At 43.8% G+C, this 11,006-nt stretch overlaps 1 protein-coding gene across 1 annotated transcript in view; it reads right to left on the bottom strand.

Annotated features, from left to right (window-relative positions):
* The window catches only part of ECT2L (epithelial cell transforming 2 like), a 73,480-nt gene that overhangs the window by 10,430 nt on the left and 52,044 nt on the right, over positions 1-11,006 (bottom strand). The window contains exons 14-20 of the mRNA XM_031026288.2: positions 8,548-8,634; positions 6,188-6,402; positions 5,073-5,220; positions 3,339-3,412; positions 3,084-3,240; positions 2,338-2,403; positions 859-947 (exon numbers count right to left, since the gene is read on the bottom strand). Of these exons, the coding sequence (XP_030882148.1) occupies positions 859-947; positions 2,338-2,403; positions 3,084-3,240; positions 3,339-3,412; positions 5,073-5,220; positions 6,188-6,402; positions 8,548-8,634 (836 nt within the window). The remainder of the gene's footprint in view (positions 1-858; positions 948-2,337; positions 2,404-3,083; positions 3,241-3,338; positions 3,413-5,072; positions 5,221-6,187; positions 6,403-8,547; positions 8,635-11,006) is intronic.

Below are 11,006 nucleotides of genomic sequence, written 5' to 3'. Positions count from 1 at the left end.
GGAAGAATTAAAGGAGTTGATTTCTCTCCATTTGGTTACTATTTGTTGAGTTGTCATCTTTGCCATTAATACTGAGAACACAGTTCTGCAAATAATTTTCCAACATAGGTATCAGCAAATTATGGCCCCACCACTTGTTTTGTAAATAAAGTTTTACTGTAACTCAGCCATGCTCCCTCATTTATGCACTGTATTGTTTATGCAGATTGTATCATTCATGTGTTGTATCATTATGTTGCTGTTTTTATGCTATAATGATGAATTTAGTAGTTGCCACAAAAATCATCTGGCCAACAAGACCTAGGATATTTACGATCTGACCCTTTCCAGAAAAAAGTTTGCCCATCCTTGTTCTAAAAGAGGAAAGGGGATGCTAGCTTATGGAAATTGGCACCCTCCCATCTTTTGGTCTTAACACTACTGTGAGCACTGTGCAAAACAGATATGGTAAGACCTCAATATAATGATGGTCTCTTGGTGAAACCTTTTTAATACTAACCTCAATAACTATCAAGATAATTAACTGGTCTTCTCTTTTGTTATAGGTGAGCAAATCACTAACGTGATACCCACAACTCCTGGATTTCCTTTCAGTAGGAAAGTGACCAACCTCAGAATTCCTGCTACTCTGCAGTTTGCGGTTCTGGCAGAGATAATGTATTTTCTCCCATTCTATCCAGTAGCTGCCTGGAATGTGAGTATGGTAATAAAGCACCTTATAGTACTGCAGGGGAATGTATGTTTAAGTTTTTGGTCCAATACAAATATTTGTTGCAGACTTGTGTCAAACACTGTACCGGATCCCAGGTACAAGATGAGCAAGACATAGTCACAGCCATAGGATAGTTAAGTGTTTACCTTAAAGAGAAACTTACTGCCTCATCACAGCAGTGAAGTTGGGCTACATCTTGGACCCTAATCAGATATCTGTTTTCTTCTGATAGAGTCTATGAAACCAAAAACAAAATTAGAAACATTCATAAATTTGTAGAAAATAAAAAGTCCACTACTGCAGAACTGTTTTATACCCCAGAAGCTGTGTTGAGTAGAACTCAGTTTAATTCTGAAAAAATGAATGTTTTTATTATTGACAAAAGAGGTTTTCTTTAGAAAGACCACAGAATTCACGTGAAAACTATATTTGAAGGTGTTGTATAATTTTTAAAACTACTGAAATTACTGTTTTATTTATAAATGCTTTAAAAGCTTTCCTAGTATTTAAAAAAAAAAAAAAAGAGGGGATGGGAGCAGGTAAGAAGGGATTTATGAAGAAAAGGAAGTGAATGGATTGTTAAAAATTCAGAAGTTAGACACTTTTACCGATCTAGCCATGAGATGATCACTTAGTGTGAACAGTGATCCAGAGATAAGTTCAGACTCTGTGAGTTGCAAGATTTTGGACTTTTGGTAATCCAATCAACTCCACTCTCCCTACCAAAATGTGCAGATCTAAATTCTAACAAAACAGCTCCATCTTGTTTCCCCAATTTGACCAAATAAAAATGTTTCCAATCAATTGGCACTTTAATTCAACATAATTCATATATCGAGCTCCTACTACACGCTAAACATCAGAGGACAAGTAAGTCGTAGCTCATGCCTGATGGAGTTCTCAGTCTTATGAACTAAGGGTCATAAAAAAGTGTGACAGAGATGCTCAGGGTGCTGCAAGATACCCAAGACGACGGGGGTGGGGGGACTCACAGCTGGAGATGTTGGGGAAACTTTACAAGGAAGATGATGATTGAACTGGATTTTTAAAGGATGAATAGTTTATCCAGTGGAGTGGGAAAGGAAGGCAATTTCAGAGAAGGAAAGCGTGGGCAAAGGTCAAATGTGTAGAGAAAGGCTAACATTATTGGAGCACTATGAGTAGATTTGTGTGATTTGATCATGAAGTGGTAGGCAAGGCAGTAAGAGAGAAGGTAGACTGGGACCAGATGATATTCTATAGGTAACAACCAACAGAGGACTCCTAAGATTTTTTTCAGATATCCTCAGGGCGCAGAATCCTACACCAGGCATTATGTACAGGAAGATATAAAACAATAGAAGACATGGCCCCTTTCCCCAAAGGAGGTCATGTTCACAGAAGCACCAGTCAAGGAGCTAAGACTGTAGAAAAGTAATGGGATGGGGTCAAGTCCACTTGTGCCTCTTCTCATTATGCACCCTTACAACTAGGCAGGATGTGAAATCTGGAAGCTTGCCAGCACATGGCACGTGGCGGGCATTCAACAGACGTTAGCGGAATCAAAATCTGCATGTCTCCTTTTGCCAGTAACTTGAGGTTATATTCATGAGCATGAGATGTAGTGAGCACGTCAGAATACGTACCGGGCATCCCCAGACGATTCTCTGTATTTCTGACAGCTGATCTTTCATACTGATGTTTTGCTTCATCTAGTAAACAAAGGGATTTTAGGCAAACAAAAACTGTGAAGTTTTTATACATAAAAATAGATTAAAATATTTTATGGCACTTGATACAGGGCTCAGTATTTTGATAAACTTTAGTAAAAATCTCAGTTTCGTGTCCCCAGTGTTCTAAAAACAAAGAGGCAAGTGACAAGACTGTATTCACAAAGTATCTTCAGGGCAAAATAAGTTTTCAGTTCACATTCAGCCTGGATGCCCATGTAATATGCACATCACAACAATATTTTCAGAACGATAGTACTGTCTTTCAAGATGCTGAATTCTTTCAGAGAATAATTATGATTTCTATACTTACTGAGGCAGATAAGTTAATTAATAAGAAGTACCTTCCAAAACAAATGATTTTACTTTTTTTCTTTTAGTTATCTAGAAAAATCAATCCAAATATTCAATTCTTCAAACTTTCATATTAATAAAAGTTTTATGGCACTTATCCAGATCTCTGAAAACATTCTCTCTCATGTTGTTTGGCTCAGAATAGATCCTCTTAGTGCTCAAAATCACTGAGCCCAATGATTTCACATTAAAAGGAGGAAAGACTTTGAAGAACACCACGAAAGGATAAGGTATTTCAGGATCTTTGAGTCAGTACCACAAAGCATTGTAACATTTGTAAAAGACACGAACTCTTATCAGCAACCAACCTGATCTATATAACTTTTATATTTTTTGAGTCGGTCAATTGCAGTGGTCACGTCCCCACGGTCAGCATGTTCTGCGGGAGTGTGAAGCCTCAGTGCGTAGAGAAGATTAACATATTCTTCAAATCTTCGTGATGGGTACAAAAGCAGCTCCGGGAGGCTGTATGAGGCAGGGAAAAGGGAACCCTGGTCGCTCTCTGAAGGTCAAAGTGTGCCCTGTCCTTGGGGCGCCCCACTGTGCACTCCCTCAGAACTTACCTCAGCATTTTGGTCACAATGGTCTTATCATGTCTCTTCAGGAAAGCTCGGAATGCTGGTATCATTTCTCTGCACTAAAGGTGAGCATTATGTCAAAATTTTGCTGTATAATATGGCTGAAGAGACTTCTGTTCCACCAGACAAGCATGGTCTATGATGCACTCAAAGCAGAAGGGGCAACAACTACATCTAACCAAAGCATGACTAGTACTTTTGGTGCTTACTAGTCTACTAAGTACAGTGTATTAATTATATCATAAGGTAACCCTATTCCGTGAATTTAATCAGTATAGACAAAATAGACTTTGCAACCAGGTAGGCCTGGATTAACGTTAAAATTCTAATTTAATTCTATCTAATTCTATGTGACCCTGTCAAGTTATTTAACTTCTCTGAGCCTCAGCTCTTGCATGGATTATCTTACCTAACTCTTGTGGTGATGAGGGGGAAAATCCTATCCATAAAGTGCTTGCCAGGCAGTAAATGCTATCTCCACAGTAATAAGCTATTAATAGTATCCACTGTAATACTGTTGTTAACTATGTTTTCCGTAGTAACATCATAAAGGGGCTCCACTGTGCTAAATATCTGTTTTAAAATGTGTTCATTCATCACCATTAGAGCACTCAGGAAGTGACCTCATTTTTCTCAGTACATACGTGCCTCAAAGATGCCAGAAATGCATCAAATATTCACTGGGTGTACTTATTAACAGCTAATGTTTACTGACTATCTGCACACCCCATGCCAGTGAAATAGATATCATTATTATCCCTAACTATAACAATTTTGGTATCAATTTATGATATCACGTGACACGTCGGTCCCATTCTTGTCCTAAAGGTTGGTTCTCTGAAACTGCCTTATTCATGCAACTTTCACATAATCCAGTTGTCTGGCAGTATTTAAGCTCCCTACATGAGGCAAGAATGATACTACAAAGGGAGAGGTCTGAGGTCGGGATGTGTCCAGAGGCCTCCCAGACCCCAGGCCTTGCCCTCAGGGCCTCAGTACGGATAGGTGGACGCAGCCAAAGTGAATATAGGAGACACTAGCAGAAGTGCACGGGACCGTCTTCTGCTGCCCTTTTGATGTAAATTGAAGAGGAAAGAAAGAGAGAGCTCACTGCCATCAGAAGACAGCCGGCAAGAGCAGCGAGTGACGCAGAAGGGAGCTGAATATTCCGGCCCACACTGCATACAGCTTAGGTCACGAAGGGAAAAATTGTTTATCATGAACTCTCAAAGGAATTCAAGACAAAGAAATCCTTAGTTCATGGTGAGATTTCACAAATGAGTGTCCTTATTCCAAGAAACATATGGATTATTAATTCCTTTTCTCTGGAAGAGAGTCAAACTTGTCAAGGCCACAGAGCAGTGAGTTGGCAGAGCAGAATCAGGGTTCTCAGTCTTGTTTCTCCCTCGCTGTGAAACATTTTTCTGTAACTGAACCACAGAGTATCTGGGGCAGCTAGAGGAAAGCCCGGCCATTTGCATGATTAGTTCAGTCCAACAACCAGTCCCTGGGTCCTGCCGTATCAAGCACTGTGTTAACCCTTAGTGATACACAATTAAGTAAGTCAGGGGCCCCGTCCTCAAAGAGCTCACAGTCAGCTGGAAGCTAAGAGTAGGGAAGAAGTCTTTCCTATTAATCCTAGTCCTTTGGATTGCACACAAAACTTCCTTTCAAGCTCAGAAAGTCTCATTCATGCCTGGATGGTAACTCAATCATTACCTTCTCCATAGTTCTCAGAACAACCGGGTAATTGTTGAAGAAATTGGTGTATGTGTTCAACCGGCTTCCAAACTTGAGGAATATTTCTCCCACGCAGTGGGCTGGGCCCCATTCCTGCAGTCTGTCTCTCAGGTTGTCTAGAAACTGCCTGCCACATGAGAAAAGCATGCCCGTGAAATACTGGCCGGGGATAACCTAGAAACTTAAAAAATAAAAATAAATTAGTTGTCATTAGTGCAGCCTGGCAGGGCTTTTGTCACATCTGTTTGCCTTGACACAGAGAGGGCAGATTTGCCCAGAAAGGAGGAGGGGCGGGGGTGTGAGGAAGTAGGCTGACTCCGGTGGAATCTCGCCTCTTCCTCTTAATCCCCCGAGTGGGAGCCCTAGGCTGGCCTCCACAGTGCTGTCCCCTGACTGTCCCACTCCCATGTGGCCAGCCAGGCAGGCGGGGAAGGTTTCTTAGAGTCCCCAGAGGAGAGTGCTCCACTCGCTTCGAATGCCTACCTCCCGACTGGCCCTCTGCTGTGGACCTAGCGTTGTTCATCGTTCAGCCGTCACAGGCCTCGAAGCTGGGAAAAGGCCTAGTTTAATCCCCTCCTTTTGTAGCAGCTGGGGCCCAGTGGGGGTGAGGAGCTTCCGAGTTACCCTGAGAGTTACTGGCGGAGCGGCTCAGTCTGTGTCGTCCGCACACATGATCACTTTCCTGTGTTGACGGGCATACTTGAAACTGTACTGTCATTCAGCTGGCCCCCAGCCTTGGTTCCCTAAGCCCAGTATCCTAGTGACCCGATCCCATGAAACCCTTTGTTTTCTTTCCCTTCGCTCAGCCAGACACTGCTGATTAAGAACGGTGCCCGACAGCTCTCCTTCCTCTTGCCTTTGTGTGAACAGTACACGGAACACAGGACCCCCAGGCCCCGAGCTCCACTCCTGGAACCGGGGCGTGGAAATGAGGCAGGGGTAAGCCCCTGGGCATGGTGGTGGCAAGAGCCCTCTCCCGTGAGACGATCAGGGGCTCCAAGAAGGGGCTCCTCGGTACAACGTTTGAAACAGTTAAGTGTGGGTTCTTCCGAAGGCATAATGAATATTTGAAAAAATACCTCTTCAGAGTTTACCTGTTGAGACTTAAAATCTGCAAAATATCAGAGAAAATGATGTGGATGCTTGCAGCACTGAGAATCGCTCTGTTTGATGACAACGCTGCTTTCAGGGGCGTTACATAGACATCTCTCACAATTTCCAGCATCTGCACGTATTTTCTCTCGCTCTCTAAGAGTTCCCCGACAACTCTCGATCGCTTTTCAGCTGAGTCCATCTGGAACTCTCTCTCCTGTAGAAAGGCATTAAGAACTCATAGGGAAAGCAGAATGACCCCCGGTTTACAGCCTCAAAGAGCCTGAAAGTCAAAGAAGGTAGAGAAATGACGGGCTGAACAGTCAGGCAGTGACTCTGTGAGAGTCCCTCTTTGGGATTTGCGCTAAACACGGTTGAAGGGGACCTTGACAGGGGACTGTGGTGGACCCTGCTGGCCACTGCTTGACACACTAGAACCAATGAGGCCCTCACATCAGGCCAGCCTCATGCCCTAGCAGAGATGGGGCTTTTAGTCTTGGATCTTGAGGAGGGCAGATTGAGGCCCGATGTTTATCCATCTATCCACCCCAATACGTATTCAGTGACATGGGCTTGGTGCTGACTACACAATGGTAGGAGGACAGTCTTGCCTTCGTGGGAATGACGGTCCACTGTGGAAGCCTTTGGGTTGCCCACTCTTGATTGCTTTCCTATTTCTTCTTCCTCAGTGTTTTACAAATTGATTTATAGTGTTTTATTGATTATCCTGCAGACAGAAGAACTGAAATGAGCTAGCCCTCTCCTCATCAACTAATCTGCTTCTCACAGGCATTTATGAAACCCTAAACTCAAGCTCTTCTTTCCACATTTAGGAAAAAGGACCCTAACATGGAACTGTGAATGCATTTGGCTAGGTGGCTAAAGGTCCTGTTTTCTATATTTCAAAGTCCTGTTTTATCCTTTAATGCAGAGGGAAAAATCATACACTGGTGTAAAGAAGCTCCCCACCCTATTATTATGTATGCTATGGAGACACATGGAGAAATAAATTTTCAGTACTGGGACTAGGTAATTCTTTTTCTTTATCTGTATTTTTCAAAGGTTGAAAAACGAGTGTCTAGAATGAATATCTAGAAAACAATTATAGTATTTAAATTTAAAAATTTTAATGGCCTTGTATTTGAGCCTAGAACTATTAATACTCTTAGAACAAAATTTCTTCTTTTCCCTTCAGCCCTAAATATGCCCCATAGTGCCCCAAATAAAATATGACAATACTAAGTGTAACACCATGTGACCTTCACCCAAAACAAATCAACCATGACTTCATGAGCTAAAATTAAAATGTGAAAGTAATTTAAGAGAAAAAACAGAAAACTCACTCTATGAAATACTATAGACACACTGTTCTTGGTTAAGTTTTACCTAATGTGTTAAAAAAAAAATACATTTGTATCCCACCTGGCTGCTGGCTTGGAGCCCATATTACATTTTTATGCATAAATTTTTTTTTAAATATTGGAGTTTTCCAATGTTTATAATCATTTTGAATTAAGGTTTCAGTTGTCAAACCTTTCGTTGTTATCTTCAAACCAATGTCAGGTGTTATGACCGCCAGTGAGACGAGACATTATCATAGTCACGGCCCGACGTAAACCCCCTCGTCCTTGGTGATTCCTGGGGGGTGGATCTGAGGGTGTGCGGGCGCCCAGGCCGCGAGGTCCACACCTGCACTGCACGCAGCAGGTGGATTTGCCCAGCGTGTGGAGGGGCTGGGAAGGAGCCCCAGGACTGAGCTTCAGACCTGGGGCTTCAGGTATCTTTCTCCCCTGGCTGTCTGACCTTAGGGAAGTCATTTAAAGTGTTCTAACTTGAGTTCCTCATCTACAAAATGTGGTTGCTAATGTCTACCTGAAAGGATTCTGAAAACGAAAATACGATGATGAATTCACGAACGTGTTAGGGCCAGACAGGACCACGCCTCTGCTGGTCTGCGCTACCCTTTGCAAACAGAAAGTTATATTGATCATACTCAGCCTTTGAAATCAGACCACCAGTTGGTGGGTCAGACCCTTTATGTGCATGGGCCATTTCTTTAAATTCTGTCCTCATGTCACATTAGAAAATCAGAGTAGCGCCAAGATGGCTCTTGTTCCCAAGATGTTACATTTCCATCCTCTTGGTTTGACTTCTTTTCAGACCAGGGCTTACTCAAAAAAGAAAAATCTACCCGTTGGATTCCCCCCTCAATTATATTTAGAGGTTTTGTTTTTTTTTTATTCCCCTTAAGGGAAACTTTCAAGAAAAAAAGGACTAACCAGAATAAAGACTGAAGCCTTTTTTTTTTTTTGGTCAAGAGCAAAACAAATGGAAAATTCTTACTGTGCAGTGATTGGCTTACCAGCTTAACCAGCATCTCCAAATTTGGATCGTTTTTGCTGAGACTTGATTTTGTGTCCTGAGGGTTGTCTTCTAGAACATTTCTTTCCTGAGGATTCAAGGCAGACTTGATTATCTGGGGGCAGGCCTTGGGCTGTCTGAATGCCCAGTGGGTGAGGTGCCCACAGGAGGTCTCCAGTAGCTGTCTGCCCTCAGCCTCAACCACACTGTACCCCGCACACAATGAACGAAGGAAGCACTTGACACATGTGATGCCTCTCCTAAATTAAATTTTATGTTAAAAAATAATAATAACCTTTAGCTTCCTAAGAACTGCATTATACTTGAGAAATGAAATTCAGGGCAGCCCCCTTTTCCCCCTGGGAGGCAGGGGACTGACACTCAAGGAATCCCACACATTCCAGGCTTCTGCCTCATTCTGCTCTGTCCCTTGTCAGCTGAGGGCAAATGGCTCATCTTACTTTTGAAACTGCCAGAAGAAAAAGCTCACAGCACTTTGTAAAATCCACCCCTTTTTTTTATCTAATGAAAATGGGTCAGAAACAGTTCACATGCTCTCTCTAGACCTATTTCCACATTTAAATATAGCTTATTCTTTCTTCACTTTCCTTGTGAGTTGTTCTTGTGGCTTCCATATAAATTAGCACATTAGAAAAAAATAGTCCTGGGGCGCCTGGGTGGCTCAGTCGGTTAAGCCACTGACTCCTGGTTTCCGCTCAGGTCATGATCTCAGGGTCGTGAGATGGAGCCCCATGTCAGGCTCTGTGCTGGGCATGGAGCCTGCTTAAGATTTTCTCTCTCCTCTTTCTCTCTTTCCCCCCACTCCTCCGCTCTATCTCTCAAAAAAAAAATAGTCCCACCTGCTGCTTACAGGGTCCATTCTAACAATGGAACAATGGCCCCGCGTTTGTGGTGAGAGCGGATGGATGATTCCTGGTCACCACGGCTGCCTTTTCCAGTCAAAGATAAAACTACTCATGGTAACCCCTTGAGAGCTAAGGGTGAGACTGGAAGAAAAACGTCAATTTATAACCAAGACGTTTTTGTTTTGCCTTACTCTCCTCAGGCAGAATGGAATTTTTACTTTGTATCTGCAGCCGTTCTTTATGGCTGCCTGAAGCCTTTGTATGGGAGGCGCGGTCCCCAGCGCGGCGGGCTGGCTTCTCCCCGGTTTGCAGGAGGCCCCTCCCGAGCCGCAGCACTTGGCCGCTGCCCCAGTCCTCGCACCGTTTCTTTTCCCTTCCCCATTTGTGGCTGTCCCGGATCAGCCTGGCATGCCCTGAGGCTTGTGCTGGGGGGAGGGGGCGGCGGGGATCTACTGTGAATTTTGACGAAATCGTTCAGAGTTTCTAAGAAGGGAGCACACGCTCTTCTTTCAGAATCAGTGCTAGTGCTCGTTATTTGTGGACACCTGGGAACTTCAAGCAGGCGGTGGCAACACTGGTAATTCTACAACTAGGAGGAACTTCTACGACAGGTAGAAGAGGCTGCAGACATAAAATGAAAATTACATTCAAACTGGCCCAAGATGGAGAGAACGCAAACCGCACAGGATTACGTTACGATTCAGCGGCTGGCGCGGCTCCCTGGGCCACCCCGGTTGTGGGGAGCCTGCTCACTCACCCCGGGGCTTCCGCTCACCTCTGGCTCCGCAACAGCCATTTTTATTAGATATAAATTTTTATTTGTGGATAGGAAATGGATTTGGCATGGTAATTTTGTTTGAATCTAAAAATATCAAGTTTTCTCATTGCATACTATCCATCTAGTTTTTTAAAATTGTAAGGACTTTCCCCCCCCCCCCCAAGGGAGGGCGGGGAGGGGCGCAGGGAGCCAGAGAGAGAGAATCTCAAGCAGGCTCCAGCCCACCGCGGAGCTGGATCTCACCACCCTGAGATCAGGACCTGAGCCGAAATCGAGTCAGACGCTTCACCGACTGAGCCTCGCAGGAGCCCCTAGACTATTTTCAGGTTAAGATGCCATCCCTTATTTTGTTTTCAGGTATGAATTCAGAGGAAGTAACAGGAGCAACCGACTTGGCACATTTGTAAGGGAACTCTTATTGTGGGTTGGTGGGCTTTGCCTTCGTCTCTCTCCCTGACATACGAAGGAGCCCTCTGATTACATGGTAGGAATTTTCCTACCTTGTCTGCCTTTTCCAGATACATCCTAGTTATAGCTGATGCTTCTCCCAGAAGACACTCAGCTCCCGAATTAGGGGCCAGAAATAGTTGTGCAAATGACAGGTAGAGCTCGGGGATAACTCTGATTCTGGCTGTGGCCTGTCACTGTGCTGTACAGTGTCAGTGTTAACACTCCAGCTACACCAAGCCAGGAGTGAGTACTGATAGGGCCGTAGTGGGTGGGTAGGATCTGACTGGACAGCTGGTAGGTAGATAGACAGACACACATACACAGCTATCTGTATGTGCATATATGGGCAGAGTCTGGGCCTTCTGG

The sequence above is a fragment of the Leptonychotes weddellii genome, chromosome 8, assembly GCF_054177405.1.
Source record: "Leptonychotes weddellii isolate Sample4059 chromosome 8, ASM5417740v2, whole genome shotgun sequence".
Taxonomy (NCBI): domain Eukaryota; kingdom Metazoa; phylum Chordata; class Mammalia; order Carnivora; family Phocidae; genus Leptonychotes; species Leptonychotes weddellii.
The sequence above is the reverse complement of the archived record's forward strand: the minus strand, read 5'-3'. Positions and strand labels throughout refer to the sequence as shown.